The sequence below is a fragment of the Bufo bufo genome, chromosome 3 (genome assembly GCF_905171765.1).
Source record: "Bufo bufo chromosome 3, aBufBuf1.1, whole genome shotgun sequence".
Lineage (NCBI taxonomy): Eukaryota > Metazoa > Chordata > Amphibia > Anura > Bufonidae > Bufo > Bufo bufo.
This window is the reverse complement of record NC_053391.1, coordinates 86163236-86186224: the sequence shown is the minus strand read 5'-3', so window position 1 is coordinate 86186224 and position 22989 is coordinate 86163236. Positions and strand designations below refer to the sequence as shown.

The 22989-nt window shown below is 44.6% G+C and overlaps 1 protein-coding gene across 5 annotated transcripts in view; it reads right to left on the bottom strand.

The window, feature by feature from the left end:
* The window catches only part of ST3GAL6 (ST3 beta-galactoside alpha-2,3-sialyltransferase 6), a 217954-nt gene that overhangs the window by 10404 nt on the left and 184561 nt on the right, over positions 1-22989 (bottom strand). For all 5 annotated transcript variants that reach the window (XM_040423284.1, XM_040423279.1, XM_040423281.1 and 2 more), the window contains 3 exons: positions 15866-15929; positions 13618-13713; positions 5464-5650 (listed from right to left, as the gene is read on the bottom strand). In XM_040423284.1, coding sequence (XP_040279218.1) covers positions 5464-5650; positions 13618-13713; positions 15866-15929 — 347 coding nt within the window. The remainder of the gene's footprint in view (positions 1-5463; positions 5651-13617; positions 13714-15865; positions 15930-22989) is intronic.

The window sequence follows — 22989 nt, the reverse complement described above, 5'->3', positions numbered from 1 at the left end:
TTTGGAAATGTCATTTTATTTTTTTAGGACGTTAGAAGGCTTAGAAGTTTAGAAGCAATTCTTCAAATTTTTAAGAAAATTGCCAAAACCCACTTTTTAAGGACCAGTTCAGGTCTGAAGTCACTTTGTGGGGCCTACATAGTGGATACCCCCATAAATGACCCCATTGTAGAATCTACACCCCTCAAGGTATTCAAAACCGATTTGACAAACTTTGTTAACCCTTTAGGCGTTCCACAAGAATTAAAGGAAAATGGAGATCAAATTTTTAAATTTCACTTTTTTGGCAGATTTTCCATTTTAATGAATTTTTTTCTTTAACACATCGATGGTTAACAGCCAAACAAAACTCAATATTTATTACCCAGATTCTGCGGTTTACAGAAACACCCCACATGTGGTCATAAACTGCTGTATGGGCACACGGCAGGGCGCAGAAGAAAAGGAACTCCACATGGTTTTTAGATGCCATGTCCAATTTGAAGCCCCCTGATGCACCCTTACAGCAGAAACTCCCAAGAAGTGACCCCATTTTGGAAACTAGGGGATAAGGTGCCAGTTTTATTAGTACTATTTTTGGGTACATATGATTTTTTGATCATTCATTATAACACTTTATGGGGCAAGGTGACCAAAAAATTGGTTGTTTTAGCACAGTTTCTATTTATTTATTTTTACAGCGTTCACCTGAGGGGTTCAGTCAAGTGACATTTTTATAGAGCAGATTGTTACGGACGTGGCGATACCTAATATGTATACTTTTTCTCATTTATTAAAGTTTTACACAATAATAGCATTTTTGAAACAAAAAAATTATGTTTTAATGTGTCCACGTTCTGAGAGCTATAGTTTTTTTATTTTTTGAGAGATTTTCTTATGTAGGGGCTCATTTTTTGCGGGATGAGGTGACGGTTTTATTGGTACTATTTTGTGGGACATACGCGTTTTTGATCACTTGGTGTTGCACCTTTTGTGATGCAAGGTGACAAAAATTGCTTGTTTTGACAGTTTTTTTTTTTTTTTTACGGTCTTCACCCGAGGGGTTAGGTCATGTGATATTTTTATAGAGCTGGTTTTTACGGACGCGGCAATACCTAATATGTATACTTTTTTTTTCTTCTATTTTTTACTTTTTTTTTTCATTCCTTACTTGGGGACTTTTTTTTTTTTTTACATGTGAAACTTTTTTTTATTTTTTTATTTTCAACCTTTTATTTTTTTATTTTTTATTTTACACTTTTCGTCCCCCATAAGGTCATACAAGACCTCTGGGGGACATTTGCTTTTCACTGTTGATTTCTCCTGTAACTGGGGCTGACATAGTAGCCCCAGTTACAGGACAAATGCACCCCTAGAGAGGCTGTACAGCAGCAATACAGCGCTGTACAGCCTCAGAGCAGGGCTGATCGAGGTCTCTGAGAGACCTCACACAGCTCCTGCACACTCCGGTCACATGACCGCCGGGCCGGAACAGGAAGCGCACAGCGCTTCCTTCTCTGCAGACACAGCGCTCGGTGAGCGCTGTGTCTGCAGCGATCTAGAAGGCAGGGACACCTGGGCACTGTCCCTGCCTTGTCTTAGGGTTGCCCTGCTGTCACTGACAGCGGGCAACCCGATCAGCAGCTGCACGATTAGCGTGCAGCTGCACTTTCTGAAAAGATGTTCTGGAACGTCCGTTCAGAAATAGACGCCCACCCATAGGACGTTTATATCCTATGGGCGGACGTAAAGCGGTTAAGCAAGCACAGCCACCGATGCTGGATTGCAGGGTGGTCTGTAACCATGGAAACAAGCAGTGTATAATGTGATTGAAAATAGATCCAGCCAGCAAAGGAGGCAATATGGATAATAGGAATACATTAGTAAGTGTCTTGTATTAACTTTTTCTACATGATCAAGGCCACTTACTGAAGTGAGACCACCCCTTTAAAATACACTGTCGAAACTGCTGCAGAACCTCATACTTTGCCCCGTAGCAACCACTTCTGGAGTAGAGAGGAGGCCGTGATGGACAGGACGCTCCCTGACAAATGTAAAAATATTTTCTCCTTGACATTCAATGGCCTGGGGCCTAATGTTTCTATTATGGACAAGGAATACAGTCCACACAGATACCAGAAAACCAGCAGGATGTAACCCAGGATATTACATGAATACATTCCTGTGTATTTATCAGGTGCGGGCGACTGGAAGTAACGCATAACTTACTGAAACTTAAAGATTTATTCAGTGTGCTCACCTTTTACATACAGTAGATAGATACACAGGGTGTACGGTATTAGCAAACTAAACTCAAGTCACCTAATGAACTGAAGGGAAAAGCGGGTTTTCAGACACGTCCCACGCTCAGTATTATCAGTAACACAGTATGAAGGGGTGTTTGGTTTAATGATTTGATTTTATTATGATTTATGTACGCCCTGGATACATTGTGATTAATGTGTAATCCTTGGAAACAATAAGAGGACACAAAAACATTGTATTTATATTTAAAAAGGGGCACAAATTTATTTTATTATACATGCTTTTGGAGGCTTATACAGTATGTGTCAATGTCGTACAATGTGGTTTACTTTTTCAATCAAAACTATCTTGATTTAAAAAAGTAACAGTATGAAAATATGGCTTCATATTTACAAGTAGGCTCCGCTCTAAAATCTTTTATTAACTGATGGCCTATTCTCAGGATCGGTGACCGCTAGCTGATCGGTGGGGATCCGACACTCTGCACCCACACCCCCATCGGTACAGGATATCAGTGACTGACCGCTATCGCTCTATGCACACAATGCTATCACTGATAACACATCCCTCCAGAAAAAAGCAAAGATATAAATGTAAAAATGAAAGGTTTTACTGAATCTTTCATCAATCTGCTCAGCTCCTCCTGCTCTATAACACGCTGCTGTCAGATTGCATTGCATTTTTTTGGTGACCGGTTCTGTCACCTCTCCTGACATGTCTTTTTAGTAACTACTTGCATTCACTATGTAATAATTCTGGTGCATCTGTTCATTCCTGCTAGAAGTTTATATGAATTGCCAGCAATATTCAATACAGGTCCATCTGGGCGTTACTAGTTGGGGTTGTGTCCCTGCACAGTCGGACACTACCCCATTAGTGCTGCCAGCGCCAGGTGATCCAGAATTGCTATTACATGGGGAATGCAAGTAGTTACAAAAACAGAATTGCCAGAAAAGGTGACAAGTCCTCTTTGATTCTCACTAGGATAGTTTTTTAAATTATTATTTTTACATTTATACTGTTGTGCTTTTATTTATTATCCTCAGGCATAGGGGATTCGATGAAACGGCTACATTTGCATACACCTAGGTGCTCTGACTGCCTGTTCCAGATACTTTTATAGATCCTAAAATTTTACTGTAAAAAATACTGTAAAGGTATTCAATTTACAGTGATTACAGAACCGTAAGGAAGTTACATAAGTGAGCTGGTGATAAATAAGAGCCAACAACCACAAAAGAAAAAGCAAAACAGAAAGTCAGCGCGCTGGACTCAGACACTGGAGTTCTGCCGGTTACACGTATACTAGTGATGTTTTATGTGCTGCACTGATTATTACTTGATTCGCACCCTTTAGTAGCAGGGGGATTTGCATAGCAGGGCTGCATGGAAATCAAATTCCCTAACTTGGCCCTGTGTACAAGTACAGATCGGGGAGCCTCCTGCTGTGCTGGTCAGGTGTGTACATGGATTGGGGTAGCTAATAATGCTGCAGAAGTAGAGAAAGGCAGGGGACTGAGCATCTTTGGAACAGGAGCCGCAACAGATCACTGAGGATATCATACGTTTTCTTTTATATTTTCACCCTCCTGAAATGTTTTAGATATACGTTTCCCCTTGGAAATCCCCTTTAAAGGGGTTGTCTAGGCATCAGTTAATGATGACTTAGCCTCTGAATAGATCATTATAGGGGTTGTCCGGGAATTAAATATTACTTTTTTATAAATATATTCCCAAATAAAGTGTTCACTAAACAGTATTATAGGAGATAGGCGACCACATGAAATTAACATTTAAAGGGGTTGTTCGAGTTATATTTATTGATGACCTATCCTCAGTATAGGTCATCAATATCAGATCGGCTGGGATCCGACCACCGGCACCCCCGCCGATCAGCTGTTTGAAGAGGAGGCGCGCCGTGCCAGCACTGCCTCCTCTTCACTGTTTACCTTCTCATCGTCGCATCTGCAGCGGTGAGCAGGTGTAATTACACCCAAGCCGTCCCATTCATTTCACTGGGACAGCTTGTTTCTATACACTTGTATAGGAGCGATCCGTCCCATTGAAATGAATGGGACGGCTTGGGTGTAATTACACCTGCTCACCGCTGCAGATGCAATGGTTTGAAGGTAAACAGTGAAGAGGAGGCAGTGCTGGCACGGCGCGCCATCTCCTCATACAGCTGGTCAGCGGGGGTGCCGGTGGTCGGACCCCAGCCGATCTGATATTGATGACCTATCCTAAGGATAGGTCATCAATAAATATAACTCGGACAACCCCTTTAACTATAAAGATGCTGTCGGTAAAATATAACTTTTTTTTAAATTAGCTAAAATTGTGTATATTTTCAACTCAATGTGTGAAAAACGTATATAGACCATTCCAGGAAGCATGTACACTTAGGTGGGAGTTTGTTGTCAGCCACTCAGACCAAATCCTAGAACTGTGCATATACAAAGGGTGCAGATGGGTAACCAGCGGTCAGGAGGGTGGAATTGTAGCAATGAACGCTCCCCCACCTCGAATCCTCCAGTATATAGCAGGTCACCTAGATATAATGCATCTACCTTGATCTGCTACCCTTTGTCTACAGACTTGTATTACTGGCTACACATATGCTTCGCTTCTATCATTGAGGCTTCCCCCTATCTCTTCAAGGTAAACCCCTTTGCTCGACGTGATTCTTTGACGGTTATCGATTGTACAGTCAAATCATCAGGAGCAGTATTGATGATAATCGACACAAAGACAAACAGAGTGCTGCACGATTTTTTGCGGAGGTCAAAAAGAATTGCAACCACTGGCACCAGAAGTGGCAATTTTTGGAAGCCATAGTGACCCATTAGTGAGTCACAGAAGCCACATTGCATAAAGAGCCTTCTTTGCTCTACCTCCTCAGTGTATTTTGTGTATCTTACTACCGTGTGCACTAAGTCTTCTTATCCCCCCAAGTATATCGTATTATATATAACATCCTTATTATATATAAAGTATATTAGAGAACAACATATAGAGCAGCTCGCTAATAGACTTTAGTTGGTAAAGTCACAAAGGTCAAACGTCACTATGACAACTCATTTTGCATGTTCGGTGGCCTGCTTTGCCCAGATTTTGCATATGTTCACAGGAGAGAAATCAAACCAGAATCTATAAAAAAAAAAAAAAAAAAAAAACAACCTACATATGATCTTCAGATGCTTCACGCCATTATTCACTTACCACACTTCTGTGCAACAGTAATTCTGTCAACCATTTGACATCGTGAGGCTTGAACATCATAAGCACCACTGTGGTGTTCGGATCATAGTGCAAACTGTCTGCAAAGATCGACTCTGGGTAACAGAGGCGGAAAGTAGTCTTCTGTCCAACATCATCTTCAAACCCTAGGACGGGGCCATCATTCATCCTTAGGGGTGAAAAAAGATCATTGTAATTTTCTTAGACTGCTTACAGGGGTATTCTCTTCCCTACTTTTTGCATCAAATCAGCAGCCATCACAAATATAACATATATTCGATCCCTGTATATTGCACTCCTTAAAGGGCACCTGTCAGCAGATTTGTACCTATGACGCTGGCTGACCTGTTATATGTGCGCTTGGCAGCTGAAGACATCCGTGTTGGTCCCATGTTCATATGTGCCCAAATTACTGAGAAAAATGAGGTTTTGATATATGCAAATTAGGCTCTAGGAGCAATGGGGGCGTTGTCATTACTCCCAGAGGCTCTGCACTTTGATTTAACAGGGCAAGGTATGATCACATTTTTACTGCCTTACCCTGTCAAAATGCAGAGGGTGCAGCAGTTCCAGAGAGAGCAGAACCTCTAGGTGTAATGGCAACACCCCCGTTGCTCCTAGAGGCTCATTTGCATATATTAAAACATCATTTTTCCCAGAAGTATCAGCACATATGAACATGGGACCAACACAGATGCCTTCAGCTGCCAAGTGCACATGTAACAGGTCAGCCCGTTTCACAAGTACAAATCTAGTGACAGATGCCCTTTAACACCCCTCTATTAGGCTCCTGGTTCCCTGTCTTTCCTGCTGTAGTGGGTGATATGATACCCTTGCTCTCTGAGACCAGCAAGCTGTACTGTGATAACCACAGCGTTCAGCATTCTGGACTATAACTAGCTGCTGCTATGAAGTAGTATTACTAGCAGCATTGTGAGGTGCAGGCTCTGACTACTTGTCCTAGTTATTGATGGAGAGAGAAATGCACACTTTATGAGGGCTGTTCTGTAAAGTTATCAGGAGCAATGTGCACAGAACAGCATGGTATACTGGCTACTGCGCATGTCCAGGAGATGTCTTATTCACTGCCATGGAGCAGCAGAAAGGTGGCTGGGCGCTACTGTGCATGCCCTGCATATACTGTACATGCCCTGGGAATGCTACAAATGCAAACCAGTATCATCTGTGCATGTATAACCATGGAAGTGGGCAGTAAACAGAGAAGGGGACTGCGCCAGAAAGGGGCATTATAGAAAAACATAGGTATTTACAACAACAACAATTTAAAGGGGTTTTCCAAGATTTTTATACGGGTGGGTCATCAGTTTCTGATTAGTGATGGTCCGACACCTAGGACCCCCACTGATCAGCTGTTTGAGAAGGCAGTGGTGCTTGCAGTAGTGCCACAGACTTCTTACAGCTTTCCCTGGTCTAGTGATGACATGCCTAAGAGCAGCTCAGCCCCAAAGAATTCAATGGGGCTGAGCGCGATACCAAGCAGAGCAGCTACACAATTTACAGCGCCGTGCTTGGTAAAGAGTGCCGATGACTTCTCAAAGAGTTGATCGTCAGGGGTCCCAGGTGTCAGACCCCCACTGATCAGATGATGACCTATCCTATAAGCACAAAAATCTCAGAAAACCCTTTTAAGGATGATCTTAGAGGTGAGACTAGCTAAATCGCGGACAACCCTTCACATCTGCTCCTGTCTCCAGCACAGACAACCAGCGGTTAAACCCAAAAGCAGTTAATGAGCTGGTATACCTCTGGACTGTGGGGGGAAAGCTCGGCTCTCTGCTGAGGAAACCCCTGTAGATGTTGTGCCTGGATGGACAGAAACTGAACACTACATGGCAGCAGCGCTAACCAGATAGCATCAATGTCAATGTTCAAACATAGACAGCAAGGACGCTGGTATATACAGTCAGGTCCATCAATATTGGGACATCGACACGATTCTAACATTTTTGGCTCTATACACCACCACAATGGATTTAAAATGAAACAAACAAGATGTGCTTTATCTGCAGACTGTCAGCTTTAATTTGAGGCTATTTACATCCAAATCAGGTGAACGGTGCAGGAATTACAACAGTTTGCATATGTTCTGATACAACCTCTTTTTTTAACAAATCTTTATTTATGAATTTCTGCGATTTACAAATCCAAGAAAATAAAGTGCATGACATATTCGAGAAACATTAACAAACATGAACATTACATCTTTGGGTCAGTGAATATCATAAATGATATTTAGTGGGTAAGACAATACAGCTCGTGTGGTAAGTATAAGATGACGTATACATTATGAATTGTAGCATGCTTGCAGACATGTTAGCGGATTAGTACATAGAATGCGGTACTGATAAGCGTAAGGTTATGGTGTAAAAGAAAGCTACTATTGTTATTTTAATCTTAGGGCCACTTTTGAACAATAACCCATATTGTAGAAAGGAGAAGGGAAAGGGGTCATGGTTCAACTCTCCCTCTGTCACTCGACACCAATAAACCAAAACATATTCATTCAGTTGGTAGGATAAATAGTGCACGCAGAAGCACAATAAGCTCTACTCACTATCAGTAGGGCTAGATGACATTCCCATTACTAAAGCATTTTGATTTTTAGCTTGCCATTGCAGCCATGGAGCCCATATTTTCAGGTGTTTTTCGTGTGATAGAGATTCCCAGCTGGACAACTCCTCCAACAAGCGAATTTCCTGAACTTTGTTGACCCAGTCCCCACTTGTTGGAATTTTATTGGTGAGCCAGTGGACTGGAACTAGAAGCTTTGCGGCAGCTATAAGGGATGATAATAGGGAATGTTTGGTGAGAATGAATTTTTCATTAGGGATATTTAATAGGACCACTAGGGGGGTCAGTGAGGATGAGGTAGGGATGATTTCCAATATGTTCCTAGAAATCATTTCCCAATATGGTTTTATCAAGGGGCAGGTCCACCAGATGTGCAATAGAGTGCCACTAGAACTTTTACACCTCCAACATTGTTCCGTATACGAGGGGTCCATGGCATGCAATTTTGCTGGCGTATTATACCACCTAGATACTAATTTAAATGCATTTTCTTGGATCCTTATGCACCGAGAATATCCATGTGAATGACATAAAACCTTTTCTACCATTCCCTTATCAAATGTGGTATTAAGGTCTTTTTCCCAGTGGGAAATAAACCAAGGCTTTTCTTGGCCCTCTTCCTCCAACAACTTATTGTATGTCTTAGATATAGCTCCTTTCTTGTTCCCCTGACTTAGCAGACAAGTGTCATACCATGTGGGGTCTAGTTTACTAGGAGTACACGCCAGGTACAGATTGCATACCTTTTGGAACTGCGAATATTGAGTGGACGACCAAGGGATATGAGGAAAGCTCCTTGACAGACTTTGAGCTGAAGGAATTAATCTTTTTTTCAGGATATCCCCGATTGCTACATTGCCCATTGACTTCCATAAACCTAGATCATCTTGAAATCCCTGAGTGACCAAATATGGGACGTAGCAGATGGGAGTGTGCGGTGACATGCATGGGGAGTTACGCAGAAGCGGTGATATCTTTGACCAAGTGACCATAACTCCTTGTAGAGGGTTTAGACCCCTTTTGCTTATGATGTGGTTCGTCACTAGTTTTGGGTCCCATAAAGCTGCCATTCCTCTAGGGCAGGGGTACTCAACTGGCGGACCGCGGTCCAAATACGGACCGCGGCCGCCAGTTGTCCGGACCCCGGCCATCCTTCAGAGCGCTGCTCCTCTCCTGCACACTGTGCCGTGCAGGACGAGGAGCTTACCGGCGCACTTCCACCTGTCCCACAGCGCAGTGAGACAGGGCTTCCTCCACATGTAGCTCTCCTCCTCCTGCACACTCTGGCAGCTCTGCTCCATACAGCGGCGGGGCACAGGACATGATAGTTCTCAGCAGCGCAGGAGGAGTCTCTCCCTCCCCCCTGTGCTGCTGCTGTCCCCACCGCTGCCAATAAGAAGAGGCAGGAGGAGGAGGGGAGGGGCTGTGGCCACTGCGCCACCAATGAAGAAAACTGACCTGTATTACAAATACAGGAGGCGGGTGCTGGAAGCAAATAGCCGGCACCCGACCTCTGTGACAGGGAGCTGCGATCAGCTGCAGTTGAGTTAACCCTTCAGGTGCGGTACCTGAGGGGTTAATTGTAGCTGATCGCAGCTCCCTGTCACAAAGGTCGGGTGCCGGCTATTTGATTCCGGCACCCGCCTCCTGTATTTGTATAAGAAACGTTGGTGGCACAGTGCGCCCCCCCTAGTATAAGAAACATTGGTGGCGCAGTGCGCCCCCCCCCCCCTTCCCCATTATAATAAACATTGGTGGCTCAGTGGGAAGTGCCAATGAGGGTTAAAAATAATAAAAGAAAATTAACTCACCTCCTCCAGTTCATCGCGTAACTGCCGGTCTCCAGTTCTTACTTCTTTCTTCAGGACCTGTGGTGACGTCACTGAGCTCATCACATGGCCCATTACCATGGTGATGGATCATGTGATGAGCTCAGTGATGTCACCACAGGTCCTGAAGAAAGAAGTAAGAACTGGAGACCGGCAGTTACGCGATCAACTGGAGGAGGTGAGTAAATTATTTTTTAACCCTCATTGGCACTGCCCACTGCACCACCAATGTTTATTATATTGGGGGGGGCGCACTGCGCCACCAATGTTTATTATACTGGGGTGATGGGGGGGGCACACTGCGCCACCAATGTTTATTACACTGGGGTGATGGGGGGGCGCACTGCGCCACCAATGTTTATTATATTGGGGGGCACACTGCGCCACCAATGTTTATTATATTGAGGGGGGGGGGGGCGCACTGCGCCACCAATGTTTATTATACTGGGGTGATGGGGGGGCACACTGCGCCACCAATGTTTATTATACTGGGGTGATGGGGGGGCGCACTGCGCCACCAATGTTTATTATATTGAGGGGGGGCGCACTGCGCCACCAATGTTTATTGTGATGGGGGGGTGCACTGCGCCACCAATGTTTATTATTTTGAGGGGGGGCGCACTGCGCCACCAATGTTTATTGTGATGGGGGGGTGCACTGCGCCACCAATGTTTATTATATTGAGGGGGCCGCCAGACGAAAAAGTCGGACATGTAGTACTTTTAGTCTGGCAGCCTCTCACTGTGCTGCGCCGTAACTCTGCCCCCATCCCCATTATAGTCGATGGGCACAGAGCAGCGGCACGGCGAAGTAGTGGCAAGATGGATCTGACAGGGTGAGCAGCCTGTCGGATCCATCCTGCTGCAAGTGTGAAAGTACCCTTACTAATGAGCGCTTCCATCATGGAACGCCCATTAGTACAGCCTTTACCTCCACCGCTACTTGTGCTAGTAAAAAAATATATATATTACGGCAGTGTTTCCCAACCAGTGTGCCTCCAGCTGTTGCAAAACTACAACTCCCAGAATGCCTGGACAGCCTTTGGCTGTGCGGGCATGCTGGGAGTTGTAGTTTTGCAACAGCTGGAGGCACACTGGTTGGGAAACACTGTATTACGGTACCTCCACCTCCATTTGCTCACGCTGTGGAGAACACTCCCTGCTGACTAGAAGCTCAGGACAGGACCTACAAGACGCCATCACGTTAGAGCACCGGTCCTGAGCTTGCAGTCAGCAGCGAATGTTCACCGCAGCCAGGTGAATGCAAATTTTTTTATTTTTTTTTGCAAAAGCAGAGAAGGGGGGCAATACTCTTACTGGGGGCACTAATGGGGACATTAATCTTACTGGGGCACTAATGCGGCCATTACTAATTCTGGGACTTACCCGGGGCGCTCCACTATAACGTCAGAGCGCCCCACGCGCATGTATCACATGATCGCATGGCATCTTTACTGTTGGCGTTCAGCTCGGACCTTCACCTGACTGCAGACCCTGGTATGTGGACCTTTAATAAAACTAGTTGAGTACCCCTGCTCTAGGGCCTAGTATAATCCTAGGTATCTTACAGCCGAGTTTTGTATTTGTATGGTTACAAAGTTCGGAATGCAGCCTAAGCTGGACAGCTCTATAATATGCTGCAACATCAGGGAGACCGAATCCTCCTTTAAATATGGGTTTGGTGAGGATCTTGTATGCTAGCCTAGGCCTACAGCCCCCCCCACACAAAAGAGGAGAATAGACTTCGGAGTCTTGCTAGGAAAGATTGAGGAAGGGGTATGGGCAAGGTCTGAAGAGTGTATAATATTCTAGGAAGTACATAGGTCTTCAGTAAATTTTTTCTCCCCAACCAGGATAAGAAAGGGATTTTTATATCAATTAGTTGTTGTTTTATACTGTCGAATAATGATATGTAGTTTTTGTGGAATAATAAGCTAGGGTCTTTGGTTATATTAATACCAAGGTACTTTATGTGGGAGTTATTCCACTCAAATGGGAAATCCCTCTCCAATTTCGTGACAGATGTGTGAGATATGTTAATACCCATTGCCGTGCATTTGGCAAGGTTAATCTTGAAATTGGAAAGGGCTCCATATACTTCTAACTGTTGTAAGAGGGATGGGAGTGCCTTTTCAGGGTTGGTCATAAATATGAGCATGTCGTCCGCGAATGCGGCGACAGTATGTACGTCCTTACCTATTGTGAGCCCCTGTATCTCAGGATCTTGCCTCAGAGATTGTAGAAAAGTCTCTAAGCACAGGATGAATAAAGTGGGCGAGAGTGGGCAACCCTGACGTGTTCCGTTTAAGATTTTAAAAGGGGGTGAAAAGATGCCATTCACCTGAACCTTTGCGGAGGGGTTAGAATACAGAGACAGCACCGCCCCCACAAATTGCGGGGGGAGGCCAAACTTATGTAGTGTGGCTTCCATATAATCCCAGGCCACTCTATCAAACGCCTTTTCGGCATCGGTACTGAGGAACATAAGCTTCTTCCCCTGTTTTAAGGCAAATTGTTGAGTCTGAAGAACTCTAAAAGGTGCTGTCTCTGCACTCCCTGCCCCCCACAAAGCCTGATTGTTCGGGGGATACAATCTCTGGAAGTAGGGGCGATAGCCTATTGGCCAGGACTTTGGCCCATAGCTTGATGTCTGCATTTAGCAGAGAGATTGGCCTGTAGCTAGAAGGAACTTCGACATCTTTACCTGGCTTAGGTAACACAATTATATGTGCCTCTAGGGCCTGATTGGCTATAGAAGAACCACATAAAAGGGCGTTGAAAAAAACTTACTAGTTGTGGGCCTAAAACCGGGAAAAACTTTTTATAATAGGCCACCGTGAACCCATCAGGGCCTGGGCTCTTACCTGATGGTGTTGAATTCAGGACTTTTTTTACTTCGGCTAATGAAATGGGGGCCAACAGTGATGTTTTGGAAGCGTCATCTATGGTGGGAAGGTTTAGTGTCTCTAGGAATTGCCCAATCTTCCTTTTCCGGTCTGTTTGTACCTCCTCCTGTTCTTCCCCTTTAAGGTTGTATAGGTTATGGTAGTAATCTCTAAAGATCTTTGATATATCCCTTGAGTCAGTCATAACCGATCCCGTTTGTGATTTCATGCGCTTAATGAAAGTCTGATCATCTCGTTTTTTAATAAGAGCCGTCATTATTTTTCCGCCCCTATTACCGTGAACGTAATGCTTGTGTTTCACTTTTAGGTATGCTTTAGACGCCTTAATGTTTAACAGCTCCTGCAACTCTCGTCTCGCTATTCTTAACTCCTCTAGGTCTCTAATTGCACCAGACCGTTTGTGGGACGATTCTAGGGTAGCAATGCGAGATAAGAGGTCTGACATTTTACGCGTTCTTAATTTGCTAATGTGGGACCCCAATGCAATAAATTCACCTCTAATCACCACCTTATGCGCCTCCCATATTGTTGCCTGGGATACATCAGGCGTTGTGTTGGTAGAAAAGTACGATTGTAACTTCTGTGATATGGAGTGAACCCTAGACTGTGAATCCAAGAGGGTGTGATTTAACCTGATACAACCTCTTTAATGGGCAGAGAAACCAGCCCAAATTGTCATATCTGTTTGACCAACAATCAAAATGTAAAGAAACCTAGACTGATGTGATAGCACCCTACCCCTCCATGCCTTTTACCCATTAATCTCCAAATATACATATACACAAAAATTGCACAAAGAAGTCACTGTACCTTATTATTACATCATAGCTGTCAATTTTCTTGCCTAGTGTGCTGTTCCGAAGTACGCCGCCATTCCCAACAACAACACATTTCTTACAGGAAATACTGGAGAGGAGAATCATTGATGAGATAACATGACGGCGGTGACTACATTTAACTTTTATTATTAATGGCATGTTACAGCATGGCTGGAGAAAAACTAAGGCTACGGCCCTACGTCAACTTTTAGTCGCCTGCAAATTGCAGTAATGTCGCAGTCAGGGGAACTCAGGCCACAGAGGGTTGTGCAGGAGTCACAGTAATCCCGTAACTGCAGAGCTTTCCTCTTGGCTAAGGTTTCCTGAGAAGAGTGGTGTGAGCGGACCAGCTCAAGTAACCTTCCTTATTACTTTACTGTGAATTAGGGCTCATGCAGACAAGCGTAATTTCTTTCCGTGTCCGTTCTGGGCTTTTTGCGGACCGTATGCGGAACCATTAATTGCAATGGGTCCGCAAAAAATAAAAATAAAATTAAAGGTACTCAGTGTGCATTCCGTTTCCGTATTTTTGTTCCGCCAAAAAAATAGAACATGTCCTATTATTGTCCGCATTACGGACAAGGATAGGACTGTTCTATTAGGGGCCAGCCGTTCCGCAAAATACGGAATGCACACGGACATCATCCGTATTTTTTGCGGATCCCTTTTTTGCAGACCGCAAAATACATATGATAGTGTGCATGAGCCCTGAAGCAAAAGTTTTTTTCCCAAAGCTTATGCCGCTCATCTTGGAAAACCTCAAGCAAAGAGGAAAAGGTAGGGCAATACACCTTTCTACAAATAAAAGTCTCATACTTTGCGACCATGCTTAAAAAATACTATATCTGGGTAATATTAAACAAAAATTATGGTGAGTTAACTTGACACGTCATTGGGTCTTAAATTATAAATTGCGCAGGGCAAGGGCTGTTTATTTACATTTTTTATACTTCCTAGTGACGTCACCGGCACTGATGGGCGGGCTTTAGAGCTGCCTTAGCTGTTTTACAGGCTAGGGCAGTGCTAAAGCCCACCCATTAGTGCCGGTGACTTCACCAGGAACACTGCTAGGCGGAAGCCTCCACCTAGCAGAGACCCGGTACGTCACAGGATCTAAAGAAATGCTCCAATGCTCATATCAGCTGCCTGGGTGAAGAAGGGGATAAGTCCAGGTTCAGCTCTGAACTCAGACAACCCCTTTAATATATACATATATTTACATGCATAAATTTGCAACGTTGTTTTGCTTGCTTGAGAAAGAGGCCCATCAGAGAGAAAAAGAAAAGCATTTTCCTCAGTTCATGGACCTTTTCTATGCTTTTGCACATTCGCCACATTATCTGTCAGCAGATCTGTACCTATGAAACTGGCTGATATGAAGGCATCTGTGTTGGTCCCATGTTTATATGTGCCTACATTGCTGAGGAAAATATTATGAGCCTCTTGGAGCAACTTGGGCATTGCAACAACACCTAGAGGCTCAGCTCTCTCTGCACTGCTGCACCCTCTACACTTTGCTTGACAGGACCAAGCAGTGAAAACATCATCACACCTGGTCCTGACTTCTCCTAAAGTCAAAGTGCAGAAGGTGCAGCAGTTGCAGAGAGAGCAGACAAGGTCTTTAGGTGTAACAGTAACGCCCCAGTTAGTCTTAGAAGCTCATTTGCAAATATTCAAACATCATTTTCCTCAGCAATACGGACACATATGAACATAGGACCAACACAGATGCCTTCAGCTGCCAAGTGCACATGTAAAGGTCAGCCGGTCTCATAGGTACAAATCTGCTGACAGACGCCCTTTAAAGCTGTGAGAGAGAACGGACGCTCTACGATGGGCAGAGCACTCAGCCTGATCATTATTCCAGGACAGACAGCTGCCACCTATATGGACGCCTTCCCTTAGGCTACACTGTAGACCAGGCATCCTCAAACTGCGGCCCTCCAGCTGTTGCAAAACTACAACTCCCAGCATGCCCTAACAGCCTGCAGGTATCAGCCTACAGCAGGGCATTGTGGGAGTTGTAGTTTTACAACAGCTGGAGGGCCGCAGTTTGAGGATGCCTGCTGTAGACACATGTGGGCTACCAGTCAATGGAGTTCGTCAAGCACTGGTTATCCATTCTGCAATGGACCTGGCATTGCGTTGTGGATTCTGTTTATAACCACTGAAAAGAGCCATAAAAATGTTCTCAAAAACCAGCTGAGTGAGCCCGTCCCCATGCAACATGTAATACTTACTTCCTGATCTCTTCCGGAAGGTCACACTTTGGAAGCTTCTTCAGAGCCATATCGAAATACCTTTCTGTTAAAGTACAAAAAGAAGCATGAGAATCTCCACAAAAGAGCGCCATTCTATTCCGCATTATTCCTATGTGCTGCAATCCTGTGAAGAAGCAACTTACAGTCTACGATGCAGGGCTGTGGAGTCAGAGTTGAGGAGTCGGAGGCAATTTTGGGTAACTGGAGTCGGAGTCGGCAAAAAATGAACCGACTCAGACTCCTACTAGATTTAAATTGGAATAAAATAAAAAGCAAGTTTAAATGTCCCAATTCACAAAAAGTTATAATTAATTTTCACCCTATAAGACGCACCTAGGTCTTTGAGGAGGAAAATAATAAAAAAAAAAATTTGAACCAAAAGGTGTGCTTTTGAACTAATGGTGGTCTGTGGATGACACTATTATGGGGGCATCTGTGGATGGCACTGTTATGGGGGCATCTGTGGATGGCACTGTTATGGGGGCATCTGTGGATGACACATATATGGCATCTTATCTTATGTGTCATCCACAGATCCCCCCCATAACAGTGTCCCTGTGTAGTGAATGGGGACCGGCATCTGTTTCTGTAATGGCAGCGGGCCCGGTGCCTGCTTCATTCATAAAGTGGGTGGAGCAGGCGCGTGGCGTAGTGAGCTACTCTACGAGCGCCCACCCGGCCTCCTGACTGCCAAAAAGTTAGTAGTAAGTAGTACAGCGCTAGATTTAAGATGATTGGAATACTTTAACAATACCCTTAAGTTAGATATGATTACCGTATACTACAGTGAGCGGGGCCCGGTGTAGAAGAATACAGTGACTGCACCGGGCCCCGCTGCCATTACAGAAACAGACGCTGGCCCCCAGCCCCTCCTCCCTCTCAGCCTATTCACCGGTCGGTCGCAGCATTCGCCCCCCCATAAGACGCACTGATATTTTTCCCCTACTTGCGAAAAATACGGTATTTCTCTACTGTAAGAATAAAGGCCAATGCATGCAGTGCGTCAAGTTACCGCAAAACGAACACGTTAAGTGACCATGAAGAAGGATGCTTTTCATATGCTTCACTATATGGCACGCAACGCACAGTTAAGGAGCGACAATACTTACACTTTCCATTGTGTTGTGTTCTGCTGTTACAGGGAACGCAACGTCCATGGTTAACCTAGCCTCTCACTGATAACTGATCAAGTAAATATGTTTTTTGCAGGACTAGAGACACTTGTATAAGTGAAGGGAATGGATGGTCAATAGTTCAAGACTGAAGCTGTAAACCATTTGAAAAACCCCTGTCATTCAGCTAAGGCTATAAAAACTTGTAAACTCAAGATTGTTAGCTTAAACTTTAAACATGACTATGGGATTCTACTAGGGAAATCATGTTTTACAATAAATGCCCCTTCCTGCATCCTCCCACTGCCCTATCTTCAGCAGAAGATCAGCACACAAAGGAGAAGGCAGCAGCTTCCTAGCCAGTAGTTCTGTGCTAATGGACATGTATGTTGCCTTTCTTTTCTTCAAGGAATGTATAAAATACATTCGCATATTAAATACAGAAGAGTCTGAGTCGGAAGTACCAAAAACTGAGGAGTCGGAGCATTAATCTACCGACTCCACAGCCCTGCTACGATGCCAATGATTTTAGAATCTCCATCCATTTCATATTATTCTAGATTACATTTAGATAACACATAGCAATCTTCCTTAGTGGGAAGGCCAGAGATCTCATGACAGGTTAACTTCATATGCACAGTACTGTGCAAAAGGTGTAGGCAGGTATGGAAAAATGCTGCACAAGTAAGAATGCTTCAAAAAATAGGAGTGTAAATTGTTTACATTTAAATGGATTCTGCAGCAGGACAACCCCAAACATCAAGCCAATGTCATTAAGACATTATCTCCAGTGTACAGAAGAACAAGGAGTCCTGGTAGTGATGATATGATCTCCACAGATCCTTGTCAGTCTCTGTCTGAGATTACATGAAGGAACAGAAGGATTGGAGCAAGCCTACATACAGAGAAGAGCTTTGGTTAGTTCTCCAAGATGTCTGGAGCAACCTCCCTGATGAGTTCCTTCACAAAAAATGTGTAACGGGTGTCACACAAAATATTGATTCGGTTTAGATTTCTCCTTGGTTCTTTCATTTTTCATTTTGTTAATCGGATGGCCGTTTACACACACAGATCTTTTGTTATACACACTGTAGCGGGATTAGCTCACGGGACCGCCGTCTCCTGGGATAGACGGGCGCTATAGGCACATAAAACACAGTCCAGTCCAAGCAAGTATGGTGCAACTGGCCTCAGCCAGTTTTATTGACTTTTGCAGAAAAAGAATTAAACAAAACAGTTCAAAACAAATGAAATACCTGGCCGTCTGGCCACTACTTCTAGACAGGTAGTAGTCCCTAACTACATGAAACTGAGCCTTGTGCCCAGCTCCATCAACAAAACACACTGCTGTTTTTTCACTCACCCAGCAGGTTCTTCCCAGGAGCAGAGAGATCAGCTAGTGAGCTGTTTGCCATTTTATAGCACCCTCAGGTTCCAAGGTGATTAGCCACAGTTACCCTGAATACCTGGAGTGGCTAATTGGAGCAGGGACCCACCCAACTCTCCCTGCTCCAAGCAGCCAGGCCCTTCTAACTTTTCCTTGCTGTCAATTCCCTGGCTGCTTTTTAGAATGTATAGGACAGGAACCTAGGTGAAATGTAGACTCCTTCTACCACTTTCCCCCTGGTCCTGTCACAACACAATCTATTGGTCTGATTGGACTGAAATTGGTCAGATAATCTGTTGGTGTAATACAGCCCTTAAGGTCCCTTTACATGGGACAATATTACTGCAGATTGTCGGGAAGGAAGTGCTCCTTCCCGACAATCTGCTGCTCACTGGTGGAGGAGACTGGTGCCTTTACATGCAGCGATCTCCTCTAGAGCATGAAGCGGAGCGATCACTAATGCCATCGCTCTTCCCCATAATGAATCGTTTACACAGCACGATCTGCTGTCAGGTAACAAGGATTTTTGTGTACGCACAAATGATCCAATTACCCGATGAACGAGCATTTCGCTCGTTCATCGGAAGTACATTTACACCGCCAGATCATCGCTAACGAGCGTTACTATGAACGCCCGTTAGTGATGATCTATGCATTTCTCGGCTCGTGTAAAGGGCACTTTACTCTGCAGCATATTCCCACACACTTTTGAACGGTGCTGTACCTGTATACATATCTGCCCCTTGCGTTGGCTACTGTATTGGATCTAACAGGTGCTCTATAGTAAAGAGAGGGAGCAAAGTACCATATATAATATATTACGGTCACTTTCACATCAGCATTTTGAATCCGTGTTTGTAAGAGAAAGCTTGCATCTGGTTTGGGATATATACAGTGTCGGACTGGGCTGTAAAATTTGGGAAAGGAGGATACTGGCTGTCCGGCCTCTGTACCTAGAAGTCATCTCAGCCACATGAACGTGTCTATAATAATAAACTGGGGAGTTTCTTAAATATTCTACCCAGTTTTTTCTATGAACACAGGCTGGTTGTGTACAATGCCTATACATATGTTGTGCAGCAAGGGCTCATTCAGATGGCCGTAAGTGTTTTGCGGATCTGCAAAACACGGATACTGGCCATGTGCATTCCACAAAGGGCCAGCACTATATAGAAATGCCTCTTCTTGTTTGAAATGAATGGGTCTGCACTCAGTGGCAAAATTGAAGAACAAATGCAGACCCATACATACGGCTGTCTGTATGAGCGCTAAGTCTACTGTGTTATGTGCCACTTGTGCAGGGGGTGGAAGATAAGGGGCCCACTGGGGGATTCACCTGTACCCCTGTAGGCCAGTCTGAGCCTGGATATATGCCAGGAAAACTGCTTAGTGTATGTTCCAAATGTGATCACTGGACTCCTTTCACCCTAAAGACTTGACATTTTGGTATCTGTCGAGCTGGTAGATGTCATCACACCATTTTTTAATTGTGGTTTGGGATAATGTAGTGCAGGGATCAGAAAACTTCAGCACTCCAAGCTGTGCTAAACTATGACTCCCAGCATGCTCATTTGCTTGGCAGTTCTGGAAACTCCCAGAGAAGTGAATGGAGCATGTTGGGAGTTGTAGCTTTACACCAGCTGGAGTGCCGGAGGTTGGTGTCCCCTGGTGTAGCAGACCATGCCAGTTCATTCGAAGGTATACAGTAAAATACATACAGTGCGGTATACTTTTTTTAAATGGTAGGGTATGGGTGGCGTATGCCAACTGCATAGATGGCAGGCTTCTGTCAGAACTATGTGATGGGGATCCTCCTGATATATACAATAGGCTCTGAACGTGACGTGAACAGGAGGGGACCCTACACACTGAAGAAGAATACTGGAAAGATTTGCACCTCTTTTGGGTTTTTGAGTGACTCCTGATTTTGGCTTACAAATACTAATGCAAAGTACTGACCAAATTACTGCCATGTGATAGTGGCAGATCAGATCTCAGCGAATAAATGGAAAGGATTAAACCACGAAAACCATATTACTTACCAGTAATTTCCTTTTCATGAATCCTCCATGACGGCATACCATGAGAGATGACCCGCCTCCAACCAGGTAGGGACACGAAGTATAAAATAGACCCTCCTCCAGCATATCCTCAGTGTCTTCTGGACCGACAGCCTATAGAATCTATTCTTCCAATATAACGTGTGATATATATATATATATATATATATATTTTTTTTTTTTTTGCACACACACATACCCTCCTCTTTGCAGATCATCTCTAAATCCCTAAGGTTTCGAGGCTGTCTCTGTGCAACTCTGAGCTTGAGCTCCCTCCATAGGTTTTCGATTGGATTAAGGTCCGGAGACTGACTAGGCCACTCCATGACCTTAATGTGCTTCTTCTTGAGCCACTCCTTTGTTGCCTTTGCTGTATGTTTTGGGTCATTGTCGTGCTGGAACACCCATCCACGACCCATTTTCAGTTTCCTGGCAGAGGGAAGGAGGTTGTCGCTCAGGATTTCACGATACATGGCTCCGTCCATTTTCCCGTTTATGCGAATAAGTTGTCCTGTGCCCTTAGCAGAAAAACACCCCAAAGCAAAATGTTTCCACCCCCATGCTTGACGGTGGGGACGGTGTTTTGGGGGTCATAGGCAGCATTTTTCTTCCTCCAAACACAGCGAGTTGAGTTAATGCCAAAGAGCTCTATTTTGGTCTCATCAGACCACAGCACCTTCTCCCAGTCACTCTCTGAATCATTCAGGTGTTCATTGGCAAACTTCAGACGGGCCTGCACATGTGCCTTCCTGAGCAGGGGGACCTTGCGAGCCCTGCAGGATTTTAATCCATTGCGGTGTAATGTGTTTCCAATGGTTTTCTTGGTGACTGTGGTCCCTGCTAATTTGAGGTCATTAACTAACTCCTCCCGTGTAGTTCTAGGATGCTTTTTCACCTTTCTCAGAACCATTGACACCCCACGAGGTGAGATCTTGCGTGGAGCCCCAGAGCGAGGTCGATTGATGGTCATTTTGTGCTCCTTCCATTTTCGAACAATCGCACCAACAGTTGTCACCTTCTCTCCCAGCTTCTTGCTAATGGTTTTGTAGCCCATTCCAGCCTTGTGCAGGTCTACAATTTTGTCTCTGACATCCTTGGACAGCTCTTTGGTCTTTCCCATGTTGGAGAGTTTGGAGTCTGCTTGATTGATTGATTCTGTGGACAGGTGTCTTTTATACAGGTGACTAGTTAAGACAGGTGAAGACCTACTTTTTATAACAGTTTAGTTTTTTTTTGTTGTTTTTTTTTTGGGGGGGGAAATCCCTGCCGTCATGGAAAATTCATGAAAAGGAAATTACCGGTAAGTAATATGGTTTCCCCCTTTCATCCTCCATGACGTCATACCATGAGATATATCAATATTATCCTAGGGAGGGACGATGGCTTCTAAAACTCTCCTACCGAAGGAAAGCTCCTGCTTTGACCGAGTGTCCACCCTATAATGTTTTATAAAGGTGTGAGGGTTGGACCATGTTGCTGCCCTACAGATCTGTTCTATTGAGACATTTTCTGCCCATGAAGTGGAAATCGATCTTGTGGAGTGAGCTTTGAAATTTTTTGGAGAAGCCCCCATAGAATTGTAAGTTTCTAGTATTGCAGACTTAATCCATCTGGCTAAGGAGTCTTTTGTGGCTCTATGGCCTTTAAATTTTCTCTGGAACTGTACAAACAAGTAATCTGATTTTCTGAAAACCTTTGTGGCCTCCAAGTAGACTGAGATGGCTCTGCACACATCCAGTTTGTGAAATTTTTCTTCACTTTCAGTTTTTGGATTGGGACAAAAGGAAGGAATCACATATCCTGCGAGCTGATGTGATGGCCACTAAAAACAAGACTTTTAGTGTGATATATTTTCAGGACACATCTGACAATGGCTCAAAGGGTGCTATCGTTAACCCTGAAAGGACCAAATTAGATCCCAAGGAGAGACATAAGGTCTAATAAAGGGTTTCAATCTATCCGCTCCTTTCAAAAACCTGATAATCCAAGGGTGGTCCGCGATTTTAATATCAAAGACCGAGCTCAGTGCTGATACGTGCACCCTTAACCCCTTAAGGACATAGGACGTACCGGTACGCCCTATTTCCCGAGTCCTTAAGGACACAGGACGTACCGGTACGTCCTGACTTAAAATCGGCATTCCGGCGCCGCGGGGGTTAATCGGAACGGGATGCCGGCTGAAATCATTCAGCCGGCATCCCGTAACAATGCAAGGGGGGGTCATTTGACCCCCCCGTATCGACGATCGCAGAAAACCGCAGGTCAATTCAGACCTGCGGTTTTCTGCGTTTCCGGTCCATTCGGGTGTCCTGTGACCCGATGAACCGGAAAAAGACTGCGATCGGTGGCGTAATTATACACCACCTATCGCAGTCCGAGGATTTGGAGAGGTGGTGCTGGCCCTGGTGCTGAACGCCGCTGTCCAGGGTGCTGATTGGAGCAGGGGAGAGAGGCGCGAGATTCAAACTTCCTGCGCTCCTCTCTCCCCTCCTCTTCCTGTCCAGCACCCTGACCGTGCAGCACCGTTCGGCACCAGCACCTGCG